This window comes from Amia ocellicauda, chromosome 1 (genome assembly GCF_036373705.1).
Source record: "Amia ocellicauda isolate fAmiCal2 chromosome 1, fAmiCal2.hap1, whole genome shotgun sequence".
In the NCBI taxonomy this organism is placed as follows: Eukaryota; Metazoa; Chordata; class Actinopteri; order Amiiformes; family Amiidae; genus Amia; species Amia ocellicauda.
The window spans coordinates 62,118,137-62,139,766 of NC_089850.1; the positions used below are offsets into that span (position 1 = coordinate 62,118,137).

Here is a 21,630-nt window from a genome sequence, read left to right on the forward strand (position 1 = left end):
ATGCAAGGAGAGCGACAGGCAGAGAGGGAGAAACAGAGCGAAAGAGAGAGAATAGGAGAGAAAGAGAGACGGGATTTATAACAGAATCACTGACTGACAAACTGACTGACTGACTGGACATTACAGTACATTGACACAGCACTCACTGAGTTATATATATATATATATATATAGAGAGAGAGAGAGAGAGACAGCTAGAGGGACAGACAGGCAGAGAACAAGAGAGGGAGAGACAGAGGGGGGAGGAGAGACACAGGCAGTCAAATTATGTTCAGGCTTGTTCAGGGAATTTGAAGGTAGACACAGGCAGGGAGAGAAGGGGGAAGGTCAGAGGGAGCAGGAGGGAGGAGGGGAGGGTGTGTTGTGTAGTGGTACGCAGCTAAAGGTGCAGATAAGATAAAGAGAGAGGGAGAGAGAGAAGACACTCAGGTGAGTAAATTCAGTTTTCTCACTCGTTCCTTGGGCTCCTTCGTTCTTATTCTTTCTGTTTCGCTCTCATTTTTTTCTTGTTTCTCTTCTATTTCTCTGTTTCTTCTTTTCTCTCACTTAATGTTAATGTGCTGTAGTGTTCAGTCAGTCAGTCAGTGTTAATGTGCTGTAGTGTCCAGTCAGTCAGTCAGTGTTAATGTACTGTAGTGTCCAGTCAGTCAGTGTTAATGTGCTGTAGTGTCCAGTCAGTCAGTGTTAATGTGCTGTAGTGTCCAGTCAGTCAGTCAGTGTTAATGTGCTGTAGTGTTCAGTCAGTCAGTCAGTGTTAATGTACTGTAGTGTCCAGTCAGTCAGTGTTAATGTGCTGTAGTGTCCAGTCAGTCAGTGTTAATGTGCTGTAGTGTCCAGTCAGTCAGTGTTAATGTACTGTAGTGTCCAGTCAGTCAGTCAGTGTTAATGTGCTGTAGTGTCCAGTCAGTCAGTGTTAATGTGCTGTAGTGTCCAGTCAGTCAGTCAGTGTTAATGTGCTGTAGTGTTCAGTCAGTCAGTCAGTGTTAATGTACTGTAGTGTCCAGTCAGTCAGTGTTAATGTGCTGTAGTGTCCAGTCAGTCAGTCAGTGTTAATGTACTGTAGTGTCCAGTCAGTCAGTGTTAATGTGCTGTAGTGTCCAGTCAGTCAGTGTTAATGTGCTGTAGTGTCCAGTCAGTCAGTGTTAATGTGCTGTAGTGTCCAGTCAGTCAGTGTTAATGTGCTGTAGTGTCCAGTCAGTCAGTCAGTGTTAATGTGCTGTAGTGTCCAGTTAGTCAGTGTTAATGGACTGTAGTGTCCAGTCAGTCAGTGTTAATGTGCTGTAGTGTCCAGTCAGTCAGTGTTAATGTGCTGTAGTGTCCAGTCAGTCAGTGTTAATGTACTGTAGTGTCCAGTCAGTCAGTGTTAATGTGCTGTAGTGTCCAGTCAGTCAGTGTTAATGTGCTGTAGTGTCCAGTCAGTCAGTGTTAATGTACTGTAGTGTCCAGTCAGTCAGTCAGTGTTAATGTGCTGTAGTGTCCAGTCAGTCAGTGTTAATGTGCTGTAGTGTCCAGTCAGTCAGTCAGTGTTAATGTGCTGTAGTGTTCAGTCAGTCAGTCAGTGTTAATGTACTGTAGTGTCCAGTCAGTCAGTGTTAATGTGCTGTAGTGTCCAGTCAGTCAGTCAGTGTTAATGTACTGTAGTGTCCAGTCAGTCAGTGTTAATGTGCTGTAGTGTCCAGTCAGTCAGTGTTAATGTGCTGTAGTGTCCAGTCAGTCAGTGTTAATGTGCTGTAGTGTCCAGTCAGTCAGTGTTAATGTGCTGTAGTGTCCAGTCAGTCAGTCAGTGTTAATGTGCTGTAGTGTCCAGTTAGTCAGTGTTAATGGACTGTAGTGTCCAGTCAGTCAGTGTTAATGTGCTGTAGTGTCCAGTCAGTCAGTGTTAATGTGCTGTAGTGTCCAGTCAGTCAGTGTTAATGTGCTGTAGTGTCCAGTCAGTCAGTGTTAATGTGCTGTAGTGTCCAGTCAGTCAGTGTTAATGTGCTGTAGTGTCCAGTCAGTCAGTCAGTGTTAATGTGCTATAGTGTCCAGTCAGTCAGTCAGTGTTAATGTGCTGTAGTGTCCAGTCAGTCAGTGTTAATGTGCTGTAGTGTCCAGTGAGTCAGTGTTAATGTACTGTAGTGTCCAGTCAGTCAGTCAGTGTTAATGTACTGTAATGTCCAGTCAGTCAGTCAGTGTTAATGTGCTGTAGTGTCCAGTCAGTCAGTGTTAATGTATTTAAGTTCACCTCCCAGATATCCTTGCATCTCTGTCATAGTTGGAGTCAATGTGAAAGCCAATGTGATGCATTAAGGTACAGACGTGGCCACAAGTATTGGTACCTTTTTTTAAAAAGCACACTGAACTTTTCTCAGAACTAAGTAGAAATTGACGAAGGTATTTGGTATCTACCATTCTTTATTTCACATTCAATAGAACAGAAACTTTGCTTTTGATTTATGACGTAACATATTACTTTAAGTAGTAAAACAAATGAGAATGGCATGGACAAAAGTATTGGGACCCTTAACCTAATATTTAATTGCACAGCCTTTAGAGACAATAACTGCAATCAAGCACCATCTGTAGCTCTGAATGAGATTTCTAAACGTCTCCACTGGTAGTTTAGCCCACTCGTTTTGAGCAAACCTCTACAGTTCTCTCAGGTTTGATGGATGCCTTTTGCCAACTGTGAGTTTCAGCTCTTTCCACAGATGTTCAATGGGATTTAGATCAGGACTCATAAAAGACCACTTCAGAATGGTCCAATGTTTTCTTCTCATACATTCCTGGGTGCTTTTTGAGGTGTGTTTTGGGTCATTATCCTGCTGGAGGACCCATGACCTGCGACTGAGACGCAGCTTTCTGACACTGGGCTGTACGTTTCACTCCAAAATGCCTTGATAGTCTTTTGATTTCATCGCACCCTGCATGGATTCAAGGCACCCTGTGCCATAGGCAGCAAAGCAACCCCAAAACATCACAGAGCCTCCTCCGTGTTTCACGGTAGGGATGGTGTTCTTTTCTTTGAAAAACATTTTTTTTTCCTGTAAACATGGAGTTGTTGTGATTTACCAAAAAGCTCTACTTTTGTTTAATCTGTCCAAAGGACATTCTCCCAGAAGGACTGTGGCTCGTCCACATGCATTTTGGCAACCTCCAGTCAGGCTTTTTTATGTTTCTCTCTTAGAGAGAGGTCTTCTACCATGGAGCTCATTTTCATTCAGACAGCGACGGATTGTGCGACTTGAAACTGTTGCACCTCGAGCTTGAACGTCGTCTTTGATCTGTTTTGAGGCTTTCCTTGGTTCTTTCTCCACCATTTGAACAATCCCTTCGTCATTCTTGGGTACATTTTCCTCTTGCGGCCACATCCAGGGATGTTGGCTAAAGTCCCATGGGCCTTAAACTTCTTAATAATATATACAACAGTGCTCACAGGAATATCAAGCTCTTTAGAGATGGTCTATGCTTGGCTATTACCTTCTTTCTAACCTCCTCAGACAACTCTCCGGTTTTCCTTCTCTTTTCCATGTCCAGTGTGATACACACAGTGACAGTTCTTCTCACAGTTTGTTTGCTTTGTTCCACTGCAAACCAAAGACATGCAGGTATGGATGACAAAAGATCTTTTCATTTCAACACTTTTCAGGGTGAATGGTGCATTATTTGAATAAAATGCAAGGGTACCAATACTTTCGGCCACATCTGAACATGTGGTGTTCATGCTGAAATATATGAAGATCTCTCTCTCTCTCTCTCTCTCTCTCTCTCTCTCTTCCATTTTCTTCCACAAGGGGTTGAGTGCTGGACGATGTTGTTATGGGAACCAAGCGGTACAGTTGGCTGCTTCCTGGTTTCCTGGCCAGTCTCGAGGACCACCACCTCCTCCTGAAGTCCATTAGCCGAGAGCCGAGCCCGAGGGGCGGGGCCAGAGCCGCCAGGGGGGAGAATGAGGGAGACAGACAGGTTGTAATGGATAGGGAGAGGAAGAGGGAGCGAGAGAGGGAGAGGGAGAGGGAGCGAGAGAGGGAGAGGCAACGGGGGGTGGGAGAGACACAGAGGACAAGACAGAGAGGGGGAGAGGTGGAGAGAGAGAGGGAGAGGCAACAGAAAGAGAGGCACAATGTGCGGGAGAGAGAGCCGGAGGGCCGAGTGACGGAGCAAGAGAGGGAGGGACGGAGGCAGAGACAGCAACAGAGAGAGCGGAGGAGGGAGAGAGGGACAGAGGGAGGGAGTACATGGACCGGGAGAGGAGTGACAACCATGGACCGAGAGGGATGGAGAGAGATGGAGAGGGAGCGAGGGAGGGAGGGAGAGGCGAGCATTGTCAACACCTTCCCAAGAACTCAAAAGGGAGATGGAGTGATGGAGAGAGGGGAGGTGAGAGGGATGCAGAGACGACTGGAGAAGCAGAGAGTAGTGGAGGATGTGGAGCAGGAGGGGAAGCAGGGGGAGAGAGAGAGAGAGAGAACGATGCAGAGAGAGAGACAACGATACAGAGAGACTGAGAGGGAGAGGGAGCGGTACAGAGAGAGTCCGAAGGAGAGGGAGAGAGAGAGACTGAGAGAGACGGATGGAGTGAGACGGAGTGAGGGAGAAAGAGAGAGAAGGAGGGAGGCAGAGATGGGTAAAGACCATCACAAGAGAGAGCGGGAACGAGAGAGAAGACTGAGAGAAAGAGAGAGAGAGGGAGGAAGGTACCGAGAGAGGGAGGGTAAGGAAGGAGAGAGAGAGAGAGAGAGAGAGCGAGAGGGAGTTAGAGGACGAGGCAGAGAGCTTGATGGACGTAGTGAGAGAGAGGGAGAGAGGGAGAGGGAGCTGAGCGGAAGGAGAGAAGGAGAGAGAGATGTAACGATAGAACGAGAGAGAAGAGGAGGCGAGTGGTGGGTCCCAGAGAGAGAGTGGGGGGAGGGAGAGAGGAGGGGAGAGAGAGAGAGGAGGAGAGAGGGAAGGAGGGAGAGTTACACCCAGAGCGAGGGAGAGGGAGAGAAACAGAGGGAGAGGTGGAGAGAGGAAGATAGGGAAAGACACACCCAGAGTGAAGGAGAGCAAGAGGGGGAAGGAAGTAAAGAGAGGGAGAGGAAGAGGCAGAGAGAGGGAGAGAGGCAGAGATACACTACAAGTCAAGGAAAGGTAGAGAGAGAGAGGGAGAGTAATAGGGAGAGGAGGAGAGAGGGAGGGAGGCAGAGATACACCACAAGCGAAGGAGAAGGAGAGAGGGAGAGGGAGAGGTGGAGAGAGGGAGGGAGGCAGAGATACACCCATAGTGAAGGAGAGGGAGAAGGAGAGAGGGAGAGGCTAAGAGAGGTAGAGAGGCAGATATACACTACAAGTGAAGGAAAGGTACTGGGAGAAAAGGAGAGGGAGAGGAAGAGAGAGGGAGGGAGGCAGAGATACACCACAAGTGAAGTAGAGGCAGAGGGAGAACGGGAGAGGGAGAGGTGGAGAGATGGAGAGAGGCATAGATACACCCATAGTGAAGGAGAGGGAGAAGGAGAGAGAGAGAGGAAGAGGAGGACAGATGAAGGGACACAGAGATACACCCATAGCGATGGAGAGGGAGAGAAGTGGGAAGGGAGAACGAGAGAGGGAGAGAAGGAGGAGGAGGAGTGTGAGCAAGTGAGGGGATGCATTGTTCAGGAGCAGCTGTCTGTTGAGGATGGGTTTGTCACTGTGTCCAGTGGAGGAGAGGAAGAGGAGGAGAAAGGAGAGCGGGATGAGGGAGAGAGAGAGGGGGAGGAAGAGGTGTTGCAGGAGGAGACGTTCAAGGACTGCATGGAATTCTGGGAGGAACCTGGAGGAGTGAGCGAGAGGGAGGGGGGCGGGGAGAGGGAGACAGAGAGAGGCCAAGAGGAGAGGGAGACAGAGACCCAGAGAGAGAGGGATGGAGGGGAAGAGAAGGAGGGGGAGGGGGAGGAGCAAAGACAGGTAAAAAGGAAGGAGGAGGAGGACACAAGAGGAGAGAGGCCCAAGATCACAGTGTTCTGTGTGATTGGACAAACTCAGCACAGGAGATCAAGGAAGACACTGCCACCCAGAGGGCTGGAGGAGGAACTGCAGCCACACAGAGAGGGTGAGAGAGCGGGAAGACTTTACTGTATTGATTTGGTATTATTTCCTTTACTGTACCTGTAAATGCTTTGACAACACTTGTGTAAACTTGTGTAAATGAGAGGGAGGGAGGGAGGGAAATGAGAGGGGGAATAGAGAGAGAGAGGGGAAGGGGGAAGAAAAGATGGGAGGGATGGAGCTCATTCAGGGAGGGGGGAGAGGGAGGGAAAGAGATTAGGGAGGAAGGAAGAGGGAGGGGAGGGAGAGAGTGAAACAGAGGGGAGAGAGGGAGGGAGCTCATTAGGCCAGACCAATTAAAAACCTCAATCTCTTCTTTTCGCCTCACAGGGGTCCTCGTGGCTGGTGGTGTGGTTGGCCAGGGAGATGCCTGTCTGGAACCGTGTCCCTCAGGACCCTATTCAGACACAACAGAGGGCCAGAACAACCTGGGGGGAGATGCATGCTGGGATACTGGAGGTCACAATGGGACGGCAGAGAGAGATAGCGAGAATTGTACCGGAGCACCGAGGGAGAGCAGGGAGGAGACGGGGAGCGAGAGAGAGGGAGAGCGAGAGCTCGGACATAGAGACTCTGATGCACAGAGGGACAGGGAGAGCGAGAGACAGACTGACCATGGAGAGCTCAACACAGACAGAGAGTCTACATACTCCGCAGAGAGAGGGCGAGGAGGGGAGGAGGAGGGAGAGTCCCAGGGGACTGAGGGCAACAGAGACAGAGGGCAGGAGATGGGTGGAGACACAGAGGTCCACAGAGAGAGGGAGGGAGAGGGCGGTGCTGCAGGAACAGAAGGAGAGCGGGAGAGAGAGAGAGACACAAGTTATAGAGACCTGTACTGTATATACCACAGACAAGCAGACACTGATAGTCAAGGAAGTGACAGCCAGGCCCGTAGCAGCAGTAATGCTAATGGAAATAACAGTAGTATTAATTTTAATATTGATGGTAATGACAGTAACAGGAGATGCATAGGAGAGATGGACACTGTATCTCTAATAGGACAGACACACTCGAACTGTGAGGCATTAGTACCTGAGAAGGAGGGAGAGAGAGAGTTGGAGGGAGAGAGAGAAAGAGACACAGACAGAGAGAGAGAGATGCAGAGAGACTCAGAGAGAGACACACAGACAGAGACAGACCCAGAGATACATACAAAGACAGAGATCAACACAGAGACACACCCACAGCCAGAGACAGACAGAGAGACACACACACAGACAGAGGCAGACAGAGACACAGAGACACACACACAGCCAGAGACAGACACAAAGAGACACACACAGCTAGAGACAGACACAGAGAGACACACACAGCTAGAGACAGACACAGAGAGACACACACAGCCAGAGACAGACACAGAGAGACACACACAGCCAGAGACAGACACAGAGAGACACACACAGCTAGAGACAGACACAGAGAGACACACACAGCTAGAGACAGACACAGAGAGACACACACAGCCAGAGACAGACACAGAGAGACACACACAGCCAGAGACAGACACAGAGAGACACACACAGCCAGAGACAGACAGAGACACAGAGACACACACACAGCCAGAGACAGACACAAAGAGACACACACAGCCAGAGACAGACACAGAGACACACACACAGCCAGAGACACACACAGAGACACACACACAGCCAGAGACAGACACAGAGACAGACACAGAGAGACACACACAGCCAGAGACAGACACAGAGAGACACACACAGTTAGAGACAGACACAGAGAGACACACACAGCCAGAGACAGACACAGAGACACACTCACAGATATGGATAGACAGAGAGACAGATACACAGAGAGACACAGAGAGACAGACACTGACGAAGACAGGGACAGACACGGAAAGTGACAGAGACACAGAGTCAGAGCCGTACCTCTCTTTCTCCAAGACGCCTCTATCTAAAGCCACCAGCTGCCCTAGCCCCAGTTCCCCACAGCCTCCCCTTGTGGCACAGGAGGAGAACTGCAGCTTCAAGGTCCGGGGCAGGAGGCCGGGCTTCCGCAGGGCAGCAACTTCAGAGCGAGAAAGAACGGGAGGAGGAGAGGAGGAAGAGGAGGAGGGAGGACGAGACCGGAGGACAAGGATTTTCAACCTGCCAGGTGAGAGAGAGGGAAGGAGAGAAATAGAGAGGGAGAGAGCCATATTTATAATTATAATTATGTTCCTTAATGTGCAGTTAGTTTTAATTGCTTAACGAGATAATTTCCTAAATTTGCTTATCTCTTAATTTTCAGATGATGAGGATGCCTTGAGTTTCAGCTGGTCAGAGATGGAGCTACAGTGAGCAGACAGGGACAGAAGACACCAAGACTGACTGACTGACTGACACACTAACTGAATGACTGACACACTGACTGACTGACACACTGACTGATTGACACACTGACTGACTGACTTTCACACTGACAGACTGACACACAGACACACTGACTGTATCTGTGTTCCACAGTGATCTCCACCTGAAGGATGTGGCCGGAGATCTTCGAAAAAGAAACTCCAAATTCTTCAAAGCCAGTGAGTCAATCTGTGTGTCTCTGTGTCCAGTCAGTCAGTGTTAATGTGCTGTAGTGTCCAGTCAGTCAGTGTTAATGTACTGTAGTGTCCAGTCAGTCAGTGTTAATGTGCTGTAATGTCCAGTCAGTCAGTCAGTGTTAATGTGCTGTAATGTCCAGTCAGTCAGTCAGTGTTAATGTACTGTAGTGTCCAGTCAGTCAGTCAGTGTTAATGTGCTGTAGTGTCCAGTCAGTCAGTGTTAATGTACTATAGTGTCCAGTCAGTCAGTGTTAATGTACTGTAGTGTCCAGTCAGTCAGTCAGTGTTAATGTGCTGTAGTGTCCAGTCAGTCAGTGTTAATGTACTGTAGTGTCCAGTCAGTCAGTGTTAATGTGCTGTAATGTCCAGTCAGTCAGTCAGTGTTAATGTGCTGTAATGTCCAGTCAGTCAGTCAGTGTTAATGTACTGTAGTGTCCAGTCAGTCAGTCAGTGTTAATGTGCTGTAGTGTCCAGTCAGTCAGTGTTAATGTACTATAGTGTCCAGTCAGTCAGTGTTAATGTACTGTAGTGTCCAGTCAGTCAGTCAGTGTTAATGTGCTGTAGTGTCCAGTCAGTCAGTGTTAATGTGCTGTAGTGTTCAGTCAGTCAGTGTTAATGTGCTGTAGTGTCCAGTCAGTCAGTGTTAATGTACTGTAGTGTCCAGTCAGTCAGTCAGTGTTAATGTACTGTAGTGTCCAGTCAGTCAGTGTTAATGTGCTGTAGTGTCCAGTCAGTCAGTCAGTGTTAATGTGCTGTAGTGTCCAGTCAGTCAGTCAGTGTTAATGTGCTGTAGTGTCCAGTCAGTCAGTCAGTGTTAATGTGCTGTAGTGTCCAGTCAGTCAGTGTTAATGTACTGTAGTGTCCAGTCAGTCAGTGTTAATGTACTGTAGTGTCCAGTCAGTCAGTGTTAATGTACTGTAGTGTCCAGTCAGTCAGTCAGTGTTAATGCGCTGTAGTGTCCAGTCAGACAGTGTCACTCAGTCAGTCATTGTCTCAATCAGTAAATGAGTTGAACTTTCTCTCGCTTCCAGACTCTCAGCTCTACCAGCAGTACAGTGAGGTTGTGCTGGACAGGGAGATTTTTCGTCAGTCTCGCTCGGACACCTTTTCTGAGCACAGCCCCCCCCCGATTCCCCGCCGGACCCTGAACCGGCCACTGCCTCCCCTGCCCCCCAACGTGGCCCCCCACCCCCACTCCCTCTCTCTCTCTCTCCCTTTGCCTCCTAATATCCCCTCCGTTCCCCAATCCTCCACCTCCTCCTCTTCCCACCCCTCCACCCGTCTCTCCATCTCTCTCTCCGGCCCCCCTTCACTATGGCAGGAGCTGCCGGGGGTGAGGGACAGCATGGAATTCTGGGAGCTCAGCGAAGACCGGCGGAAGCTCCAGGAGGTGATTGGCTAATTGCTTGATTAGATCATTGGATAACAGGAAAATATGACAACATTAAATCAGGCGAGAATCGGGGGGGGGACCTCAAAGGGTTAATGGACACCAAACTAGCACGATGGGTCGAATTGCCTCCTCTTGTTTGTAAACTTTCTTATTCTTCTTCTTATGTTTGGAAATGCTGCTCTGTGATTGGCTGGTGTCTCATATGTGATTTATAATGTATATAATAACTACTTCTCCCTCTCTGTTAGGTGCGGTTTGAGCTGGTCAGCTCCGAGGCCTCCTACGCCCGCAGCCTGGACATCGCCGTGGAACACTTCTTGAAGAACGCCGATCTGGCAGCCCTGCTCTCCGCGCAGGACAGGAACTGGCTCTTCTCCCGGCTCAGCGACGTGCGCACCATCAGCCACAGGTACTGAGGAACTACAGCTTCCAGGGTGCACTGGGGCCGACTTAATACTGGAGTGCAGGGGAGGCCCAGTCTGATATATCAGGGACCCGATCACCCATGATCTGTGTTGTGTCGGAGGCAGGGGGGCTCTGAGTGAGACGGGTGAAGTGCATCATGGGAGGTTCTTGTATAAGGGCAACTGACCAACTGGAAATTAAATGGTACTGTGTGATACTTTATATTGATTGGCAATAATTCCCCCCCCCACCTCTCTCACGTCCCTCTCTCCCTCTCTTATCCCACCTCTCTCCCTGTCTCTTCCCCACTCCCCCTCAGGTTCCTGGCAGAGCTGGAGGAGAGGGTGGAGTCAGACATGCTGCACTTCACGGTGTGTGACATCATCGAGCGCCACTGTCCGCGCTTCCGCAGGGTCTACGTGCCCTACCTGACCAACCAGGAGTACCAGGAGACCACGTACCAGAGACTGATGTGAGAGAGGCTGTCAGTGTGTCAGTGCATCATTGTGTCAGTTAATGTGCTGTAGTGTCCAGTCAGTCAGTCAGTGTTAATGTGCTGTAGTGTCCAGTCAGTCAGTGTTAATGTACTGTAGTGTCCAGTCAGTCAGTGTTAATGTACTGTAGTGTCCAGTCAGTCAGTGTTAATGTGCTGTAGTGTCCAGTCAGTCAGTGTTAATGTACTGTAGTGTCCAGTCAGTCAGTGTTAATGTACTGTAGTGTCCAGTCAGTCAGTGTTAATGTGCTGTAGTGTCCAGTCAGTCAGTCAGTGTTAATGTGCTGTAGTGTCCAGTCAGTCAGTGTTAATGTACTGTAGTGTCCAGTCAGTCAGTGTTAATGTGCTGTAGTGTCCAGTCAGTCAGTGTTAATGTACTGTAGTGTCCAGTCAGTCAGTGTAAATGTACTGTTGTGTCCAGTCAGTCAGTGTTAATGTGCTGTAGTGTCCAGTCAGTAAGTCAGTGTTAATATACTGTAGTGTCCAGTCAGTCAGTCAGTGTTAATGTGCTGTAGTGTCCAGTCAGTCAGTGTTAATGTGCTGTAGTGTCCAGTCAGTCAGTCAGTGTTAATGTGCTGTAGTGTCCAGTCAGTCAGTGTTAATGTACTGTAGTGTCCAGTCAGTCAGTGTAAATGTACTGTTGTGTCCAGTCAGTCAGTGTTAATGTGCTGTAGTGTCCAGTCAGTCAGTCAGTGTTAATGTGCTGTAGTGTCCAGTCAGTCAGTGTTAATGTACTGTAGTGTCCAGTCAGTCAGTGTTAATGTGCTGTAGTGTCCAGTCAGTCAGTGTTAATGTACTGTAGTGTCCAGTCAGTCAGTGTTAATGTACTGTAGTGTCCAGTCAGTCAGTCAGTGTTAATGTGCTGTAGTGTCCAGTCAGTCAGTCAGTGTTAAAGTGCTGTAGTGTCCAGTCAGTCAGTGTTAATGTGCTGTAGTGTCCAGTCAGTCAGTCAGTGTTAATGTACTGTAGTGTCCAGTCAGTCAGTCAGTGTTAAAGTGCTGTAGTGTCCAGTCAGTCAGTGTTAATGTGCTGTAGTGTCCAGTCAGTCAGTAAGTGTTAATGTGTTGTAGTGTCCAGTCAGTCAGTGTTAATGTGCTGTAGTGTCCAGTCAGTCAGTCAGTGTTAATGTACTGTAGTGTCCAGTCAGTCAGTCAGTGTTAATGTGCTGTAGTGTCCAGTCAGTCAGTGTTAATGTGCTGTAGTGTCCAGTCAGTCAGTCAGTGTTAATGTGCTGTAGTGTCCAGTCAGTCAGTGTTAATGTGCTGTAGTGTCCAGTCAGTCAGTCAGTGTTAATGTGCTGTAGTGTCCAGTCAGTAAGTCAGTGTTAATATACTGTAGTGTCCAGTCAGTCAGTCAGTGTTAATGTGCTGTAGTGTCCAGTCAGTCAGTGTTAATGTGCTGTAGTGTCCAGTCAGTCAGTCAGTGTTAATGTGTTGTAGTGTCCATTCAGTCAGTGTTAATGTGCTGTAGTGTCCAGTCAGTCAGTCAGTGTTAATGTACTGTAGTGTCCAGTCAGTCAGTCAGTGTTAATGTGCTGTAGTGTCCAGTCAGTCAGTCAGTGTTAATGTGCTGTAGTGTCCAGTCAGTCAGTGTTAATGTGCTGTAGTGTCCAGTCAGTCAGTGTTAATGTGCTGTAGTGTCCAGTCAGTCAGTCAGTGTTAATGTGCTGTAGTGTCCAGTCAGTCAGTGTTAATGTACTGTAGTGTCCAGTCAGTCAGTGTTAATGTGCTGTAGTGTCCAGTCAGTCAGTCAGTGTTAATGTGCTGTAGTGTCCAGTCAGTCAGTGTTAATGTGCTGTAGTGTCCAGTCAGTCAGTGTTAATGTGCTGTAGTGTCCAGTCAGTCAGTCAGTGATAATGTACTGTAGTGTCCAGTCAGTCAGTCAGTCAGTGTTAATGTGCTGTAGTGTCCAGTCAGTCTGTCAGTGTTAATGTACTGTAGTGTCCAGTCAGTCAGTGTTAATGTGCTGTAGTGTCCAGTCAGTCAGTGTTAATGTACTGTAGTGTCCAGTCAGTCAGTGTTAATGTGCTGTAGTGTCCAGTCAGTCAGTGTTAATGTGCTGTAGTGTCCAGTCAGACACTGTTGCTGTACAGCGGTGTCAGTATCCCACTCTGTCTCTCAGGGAAACCTGCCCTGGGTTCCAGCGGGTGCTGCAGGCGCTGGAGAGGAGCCCTGTGTGCCAGCGGCTGCCCCTGCGCTCCTTCCTCATTCTGCCCTTCCAGAGGATCACCCGCCTTAAGCTGCTGGTGCAGGTAGGCCAAGTCACTGATGACTACAGCTCCCATGACCCCCTCTCCCCTCTCCCAGCAATAGGGGATGGGGGTACTGAGACATTCTGGGAGTTATAGTCTTCTGTTTTGTTGTGTGATTGGAGATCTACAACTTCCTGGAGACTGAGCTTCCTGCTCCCCATGGCTGGCAGTGTGGTTTTGTGATTGGTGGATGATCTGTGGTCTCTGCGTCCACTATATATATACATTTGGTTTCCCCCACAGTCAAGGCTCAAAGACTCAATATTGGCAGCCATGTTGTCCACAGTGTTTATGGTGAGTCTCACTGAATTGTTTAACTAGAGTTCGCTGAATGCCACCTGGTGACTTTAACCACAGTTCGGTGATTGTAGGGGCTCACCGGTGGGCCATCCGGTAAATGAAATGTGCCCTAGGTCAATGGCAGTGCATTATGTGAGTTGTAGGCTTTGTGTGTGTGTGCATGTGTTCCTGTGTCTGACCAGGCAAGTAAATCCAAGGCTCTCACTGTGCATGTCTCGCTCTCTGCCCCCCACCCTTCCAGAATATCCTGAAGAGAACACCTCCAGATTCTGAGGAAGAGCGACAAGCTTCCAAAGCCCTGAAGTCACTGGAAAAGGTTTCTCTCTCTCTCCCTCTATCAGTTGATGCAAGACAGTAATGCCACTCTCTCAATTCAAATTCAATTCAAATTCAGCTTTATTGGAATCAGTGTTACCCAAACCTGCTCAGGAACAGGGCAATGGAAACAAGAAATACAGGAATTATACATTTAAAATTTGAACATCTATTTACATTCTCTCCCTCTCTCCCTCCCTCTCTCTCTCAGTTAATTCAGAACAGTAATGACAGTATCACTCAGATGAAGAGCATCGAGAGCCTGGTCTCTCTCAGCGCCAGAGTGGATTTCGAGTGTCGGGTAATTATAGCTCGCTCCCAGGGTGCACTGCGTACATGTATCACGTATTCCCCTACACTTGCCCCCAAAGGATTGTGGGATATATCGTTATCTTTTCTAACTTGCCACTTACCGTACAGTCTATATCACAATAAGACTTACACTTGCCCCCAGGAATGATGGGATATGTGGTTCCTCCTAAATCTTTGATAGAGCCAGTCAGTCAGTGTTACTGTTGTATCCAGTCATTCACCTCCCCCTCCCCCCCAGACCCTGCCCCTGGTGTCTCAGTCCCGCCGGCTGATCAGGGAGGGAGAGGTGACGGAGATGCGGGACTTTGCTCTGCGGCAGACCGAGAGGAGCCTCTACCTGCACCTCTTCAACGACTTCCTGCTGCTGTCCTACCCCAAGGAGTGAGTCCCGGCTCTGCAGTAAAATACTGTTTTATTGTTTTTGCATTTTACATTTACAAATTTAAAAACTTACTTATTTTAATACTTATGATTAAAATATTTAAACATTCACTCCTAAAAACTCCTCAAAGTGAAACAACTGCATTAAAACAGTCAACACATCAATCAAATTCTATTAACAAGGCAAACCACCAAGAGAACAAAATAAAATGCATTGAAAATAAGACAAGTAATGCACTGAAGCACTGCCGTGGAGGGGAACCCAGGTGCAGAGACAGAGGTGGTCAGAGACAGGTTGGGGTCAATGCCGACAAACAATGTCCAGGAGAATCCAGAGGGTGTGCAGGAGGTCAGAGATCAGGCAAACAGAGCAGTGGGAAAAATCCAGGAGTCGATTGTGACAGGTACGGTCAAAGTTGAAGACAGGAAATCACAAAGGGTCTGGAGAATACTTAGAGATGTAACTGGAAGGTTGACAAAATGTAGCAATGACAGAGAGTCACTGAGGGGTTTATATGTGGAGCAGAGGGAAGCAGACAACCATGGTGGGATGTGCAGGGCGACTGGGAGCAGAGGGTGATTGAGCAAGTATACAGGGTGTTCAGCAATGTTGATTGGGTAACTGCAGGGGTGGCTGAGGAATGTGATTGAGCCAGGGTTAGAATTTGGGTGGTGATGACCTCTGGTGGCGAACTTGGGAATTGCGTGATGTGTGAGATCAGACAAATCATCAAACAAAACCATCAAAATAATCAAAACAAAACAATGTGATGCATTAAAAAAATAATAATGCATTGGACATCCATAGGTCAAACTCAAACCATCAAAACAAAACATAATACTTTTCTTGAAAATCATCAGTCCTGGTGGGGATGTTCTTCCTTTGCTTTCCAGTGCAGTTGTATCACTCCAGACCGGCTCTTGTCACTGCTGTACTAATTCCCCTCTCTGCAGGCTGTGGTCACCTGGCCGGTGCCATCACGCTGTGTATGTAGTTTTTACTTGAACTCTCCTCCCTCGCTCTCAGGGGAGGCCGGCTCACTGTGTTCGACCACGCCCCGGTGTCGCGGGTGCGGATGGAGAACTGCAGGGTGAAGCTGCACTCGCTGCAGAAGAACCTGTTCACACTGCAACTGCTGCAGAACAGCGAGGGCGTCAGCAAGACCCTGCTGCTCAGGACCGCCACGCAGTGAGTCTCAGAACTACATTTCCCATGGCGCAGTAACCGTGTCCTAGTGCATTGTGGGACCTGTAGTCTCTTCCCCTCCCCCAGGAGAAGGGCTGCTGAGAGTGGCAGAGGGAGTGTGAGAGTGCGTATATATCGGACTCATCAGCAGTCATCTCCTTCCCTCTCCATCTCCCTCTTCTGCTCCCTCTGTCTCACTCTGAAATTCATATTCCAATGGAGCTTTATTGGCGTGACTAAAGTGTAGTTTGGCAACAGCGATTACACACACACACATCAACAGTGCCAAGAAAAACTGTACACAGTAAGTGTTTATACTATACATACACACCTACATACGTGTGTTTATACACACTTCATACAAACATACACATGTACTCATTCCCATATTTATATATACAGACGTGCTCAAATTTGTTGGTACTCCTCCACAAGAAACGAAGAATGCACAATTTCCACTGAAATAACTTGAAACTTACAAAAGTAATTGGCATCCAACATTGTTTATTCCATATTTAGTAGAAATCAGACTTTGCTTTTGTTTTTCAACATAATATTGTAAATAATAAAACGAATGAAAATGGCATGGACAGAAATGATGGGACCCTCAACCTAATATTTTGTTGCACAACCTTTAGAGGCAATCACTGCAATCAAACGTTTTCTGTAGCTCTCAGTGAGACTTCTGTACCTGTTAACAGGTAGTTTTGCCCACTCTTCCTGAGCAAACTGCTCCAGCTGTCTCAGGTTTGATGGGTGCTTCTCCAGAATGCAAGTTTCAGCTCTTTTCATAGATGTTCGATAGGATTCAGATCAGGACTCATAGCAGGCCACTTCAGAACAGTCCAGTGTTTTGTTCTAATCCATTCTTGGGTGCTTTTAGCTGTGTGTTTTGGGTCATTATCCTGTTGGAGGACCCAAGACCTGCGACTGAGACAGAGCTTTCTGACACTGGGCAGCATGTTTCACGTCCTCCTGGGTCTTCTTCCATGGAGGCCACTTTCACTCAAAAAGCGACAGATGGTGCGATCAGAAACTGGCGCACCTTCACCTTGGAGTTCAGCTTGTGTCTCTTTGGCAGTTATCCTTGGTTCTTTTTCTGCCATTTGCACTGTCCTTCTGTTCAATCTGGGGTCGATTTTCCTCTTGCGGCCGCGCCCAGGGAGGTTGGCTACAGTTCAGTGGACCTTGAACTTCTTAATATTTGCAACTGTTGTCACAGGAGCATCAAGCTGCTTGGAGATGGTCTTGTAGCCTTTACCTTCACCATGCTTGTCTATTATTTTCTTTTTGATCTCCTCAGACAACTCTGTCCTTTGCTTTCTCTGGTCCATGTTCAGTGTGATGCACACAATGATACCAAATGGCACAGTGACTACTTTCCTCCATATAAATATGCTGAATGACTGAGTACAAGATTGGAGTCATGTGTGATACTAATGAAAGAAAGTAATTGGTTTGGAATATCACTATAATCCAATTATTTAATATATTTTCTAAGGGGTACCAACATGTGTGTCCAGGCCTTTTTAGAATATCTTTGTAGAAGAGCAAAAATTAATCTCTTTTCACAGCTTCTTTGCTTTATTCTATGACATACCAAAGGCATGCAAGTATACATGACACAATAGCTTTTCATTTCATCACTTTTCTTGAGGAATGAAGCATTGTTTCAATGAGCTGTAAGGGTACCAACAAATTTGAGCACGTCTGTATATGGGAATGAATATATATATATATATATATATATATATATATATATATATATATATATACACACACACACACACACATACATAGATACAATTACATACATTTGAACAGTGTCAATTGTCATAATTTTGGCTCTGTATGCCACCACAATGGATTTGAAAGGAGACAATTAAGATGTCCTTTCAAACTTTCATCTGTAATTTGAGGGTAGTTACATCCAAATTGGGTGAACGATGTAGGAATTACACCCATTTTTATATTTGTTCCCCCCAGTTTTAGGGGCTCAAAAGTAACTGGACAAACTAACATAATCATGAATTAAATTGTGAGTTACAATACTTGGTAGCAAATCCTTTGCAGTCAATGACTGCCTGAAGTCTGGAACCCATAGACATCACCAGATGCTGGGTTTCTTCCCTGGTGATGCTCTGCCAGGCCTGCACTGCAGCTGTCTTTAGTGCCTGCTTATAAATATTTATTATAAATATTTATGGACCTACCTGTATATCTACATACACATAATCAATCAATCAATCAATCAAGGGCGACTTACAGGTTACACAAGCATAATTCAGTGGTTATTTTAATGATGCATTAATACAAAGTACAATTTAAGTGCAGTTAAAATAAAATACAAGCAAGTGGAGATATGATACACACACACACACACACACACACACACATATACACAATCAAATCATATCAATATAGATATATAGGATTATACCAGAAACATATTCAGGAAAATAATGGCTGGAACAAGAGAATAATATTCAGGATAAGGAATAAATACATCCGATCTGAAGGACTGCTGTGGCAGGAACTCTCTCCTCCCTCCCTCCCTCCCTCCCTCCCTCTCTCTCTCTCGTGACCTGGCTGTCAATTAATATCTTTCGATTAGCCCTGCACTCTCTGTGTGAGGAATGGTCCCGCTGTGCCAGTGATGCCTTGGACCCCCTCCTCTCTCAAGTGCTGCACACAGGGTTGTTCCTGCTCTAAACAGGGATTTTAACACCACAGTCTCAACGTCTGTTTTGCCTTGTAAAAGCTGTGAGCCAGAGAGCGTGTTTTCATTGGCCAGGCTGGCTGTGAGCAGGAACAACAGGATCGGTGGGAGCAGGGCAGGGTGTGCCGGGGGCAGTCAGGTGCTTAATGAAGTGCAGAGTGGAGGCAGAGTTTACATTTGATCACATGATGAATGACCTGGAGGGGTGTGAGAGACTGTGGCGTGTGGGGGTTGTGAGCTGGCTGATGGTTTGGTTAGGGATCATGATGAGTTTCTTGTTTATATGACAGTTTCTTGTTACAAATAAAGATATTGTAAAACATGAAATCTCCCCCTCCCTCCCTCTCTCCCTCTCTCTCTCTCTCTCTCTCTCTCTCTCTCTCTATCCGGGTCTCTGTAGGAGTGATAAACTGCGCTGGATCTCTGCAATCTCTCGGCCCCATCCTGAGATAGACTACACTGCAGCCCAGGGTGTGTGTGTGTGTGAGAGTCAGAGTTAATGCGCTGTGGTGTCCAGTCAGTCATTAAATTAACTCTCCCTATCCCCCCCCACAGACCTGGCGCAGGTGCAGTGTCTGCGCTCCTACGTGTCTCATCAGCCAGACGAGCTGACGCTGGAGAAGGCCGACCTGCTGCTGGTGCACCAACAGTCTATGGACGGTGAGGGAGAGAGACAGGGAGAGGGGTGTTTGTGTAAAAGTGTTGTTGTGACAGCGCTGTGTGTTGTGTTGTTGTGACAGCGCTGTGTGTTGTGTTGTTGTGACAGCGCTGTGTGTTGTGTTGTTGTGACAGCGCTGTGTGTTGTGACTGTGTTGTTGTCTGTTGTGCAGGCTGGGTGGAGGGCACACGGCTCAGTGACGGGACGCGCGGCTGGGCTCCTCTCTCGCACCTCGACCCCATCGGCAGCCACAGGGCCAGACAACGCAATCTACAGGACAGACACAAGATTGCCACAGCAACCAACATGGGGCCACAGCACTGACCACTGGATAGACTGACCAACCCTGACCTGTACGGGGGGAGAGAGTTAGAGAGAGGACATTGTATATACTGCGATTATGAAGATCTGTTTCTATATTATATATAATATATAATGTGGGGCTGTGTCTCGGTGTTCCTTACTTAGAGATTCTGTCCATAGTGTCTCAATTCTACTGTATGGATCAATACAGAACAATGTACAGACTGGGTTAATAATTATTATTATTGCATTTTTGATCATGTTGTTATTATTTCTGTTATATGGGTTTATTAATAAAGCTGACTAATTTTCTCTGTGTGAATATTTGTGTGTGTGTCTCTCTGTCTCTGAGTCTCCTTATGTATCTGTGTCTCTCTGACTCTCTCTGTCTCTCTGTCTGTCTCTGAGATGTGTGATGCTGTGCAGTGCTGTGTGCGGTGCTGTGCTGTGCTGTGCAGTGCGGTGGGGTGCGGTGCGGTGCTGTGCTGTGCAAGTGCTGTGTGCGGTGCTGTGCAGAGCTGTGCAGTGCTGTGTGTGATGCGGTGCTGTGTGGTGCGGTGCTGTGCAGTGATGTGTGCGGTGCTGTGCAGTGCAGTGCTGTGGGGTGCGGTGCGGTGCGGTGCTGTGTGGTGCCGTGTGCGGTGCCGTGTGCGGTGCGGTGCTGTGTGCTGTGCAAGTGCTGTGTGTGATGCGGTGCTGTGTGGTGCGGTGCTGTGCAGTGATGTGTGCGGTGCTGTGCGGTGCGGTGCTGTGAGGTGCTGTGCGGTGCTGTGTGCGGTGCAGTGCAGTGCTGTGCGGTGCTGTGGGGTGCGTTGCTGTGTGCGGTGCGGTGCGGTGTGGTGCGGTGCTGTGCGGTGCTGTGTGCGGTGCAGTGCAGTGCTGTGGGGTGCGGTGCGGTGCGGTGCTGTGTGCGGTGCAGTGCAGTGCTGTGGGGTGCGGTGCTGTGTGGTGCCGTGTGCGGTGCCGTGTGCGGTGCGGTGCTGTGTGCTGTGCAAGTGCTGTGTGTGATGCGGTGCTGTGTGGTGCGGTGCTGTGCAGTGATGTGTGCGGTGCTGTGAGGTGCTGTGTGCGGTGCGGTGCAGTGCTGTGCGGTGCTGTGGGGTGCGTTGCTGTGCGGTGCTGTGCGGTGCTGTGCGGTGCTGTGCGGTGCAGTGCTGTGTAGTGCAGTGCTGTGTGCGGTGCGGTGCAGTGCTGTGCGGTGCTGTGGGGTGCGTTGCGGTGCGGTGCTGTGCGGTGCTGTGCGGTGCTGTGCTGTGCTGTGCTGTGCTGTGCGGTGCTGTGTGCGGTGCTGTGCTGTGCTGTGCTGTGCGGTGCTGTGTGAGGTGCTGTGCAGAGCTGTGCAGTGCTGTGTGTGGTGCGGTGTGGTGCTGTGAGGTGCTGTGTGAGGTGCGGTGCTGTGCTGTGCAAGTGCTGTGTGCGGTGCTGTGCGGTGCGGTGCGGTGCTGTGTGCGGTGCGGTGCGGTGCTGTGCAGAGCTGTGCAGTGCTGTGTGTGGTGCGGTGCTGTGCAGTGCGGTGCGGTGTGGTGCTGTGCTGTGCAGTGATGTGTGCGGTGCTGTGTGCGGTGAGGTGCGGTGCGGTGCTGTACAGTGCGGTGCTGTGTAGTGCAGTGCTGTGTGCGGTGCGGTGCTGTGCGGTGCTGTGTGCGGAGCAGTGCAGTGCTGTGGGGTGCGGTGCGGTGCGGTGCTGTGTGGTGCCGTGTGCGGTGCCGTGTGCGGTGCGGTGCTGTGTGTGATGTGGTGCTGTGTGGTGCGGTGCTGTGCAGTGATGTGTGCGGTGCTGTGCGGTGCGGTGCTGTGAGGTGCTGTGTGCGGTGCGGTGCTGTGTAGTGCAGTGCTGTGTGCGGTGCGGTGCAGTGCTGTGCGGTGCTGTGGGGTGCGTTGCGGTGCGGTGCGTTGCGGTGCGGTGCTGTGCGGTGCTGTGCTGTGCGGTGCTGTGTGAGGTGCTGTGCAGAGCTGTGCAGTGCTGTGTGTGGTGCGGTGCTGTGCAGTGCGGTGTGGTGCGGTGTGGTGCTGTGAGGTGCTGTGTGAGGTGCGGTGCTGTGCTGTGCAAGTGCTGTGTGCGGTGCTGTGCGGTGCTGTGTGCGGTGCTGTGGGGTGCGTTGCGGTGCGGTGCTGTGCGGTGCTGTGCGGTGCTGTGCTGTGCTGTGCTGTGCTGTGCGGTGCTGTGTGCGGTGCTGTGCTGTGCTGTGCTGTGCGGTGCTGTGTGAGGTGCTGTGCAGAGCTGTGCAGTGCTGTGTGTGGTGCGGTGTGGTGCTGTGAGGTGCTGTGTGAGGTGCGGTGCTGTGCTGTGCAAGTGCTGTGTGCGGTGCTGTGCGGTG

General features: G+C 49.0%; 1 protein-coding gene across 2 annotated transcripts; it reads left to right on the forward strand.

The window, feature by feature from the left end:
• Positions 1-18: 18 nt before the first annotated feature.
• On the forward strand, positions 19-19,630 carry arhgef5 (Rho guanine nucleotide exchange factor (GEF) 5). 2 transcript variants are annotated; one of them, XM_066712404.1, is made up of 16 exons: positions 301-429; positions 3,774-6,052; positions 6,379-8,163; positions 8,299-8,344; positions 8,514-8,578; positions 9,628-9,986; positions 10,238-10,398; positions 10,714-10,866; positions 13,009-13,138; positions 13,680-13,754; positions 13,965-14,054; positions 14,304-14,446; positions 15,474-15,635; positions 18,752-18,822; positions 18,907-19,011; positions 19,182-19,630. In XM_066712404.1, exons 2-16 carry the CDS (start codon positions 3,799-3,801, stop codon positions 19,331-19,333), a joined length of 5,751 nt encoding a protein of 1,916 aa, XP_066568501.1. In that variant the 5' UTR covers positions 301-429; positions 3,774-3,798; the 3' UTR covers positions 19,334-19,630. The 2 variants fall into 2 exon arrangements, with proteins under 2 accessions (XP_066568502.1, XP_066568501.1); XM_066712405.1 differs by lacking the exons at positions 13,680-13,754; positions 13,965-14,054; positions 14,304-14,446; ... (2 more) ...; positions 18,907-19,011; positions 19,182-19,630 and adding an exon at positions 13,382-13,667 and having other exon boundaries at positions 19-429.
• The last annotated feature ends 2,000 nt before the right edge of the window (positions 19,631-21,630 follow it).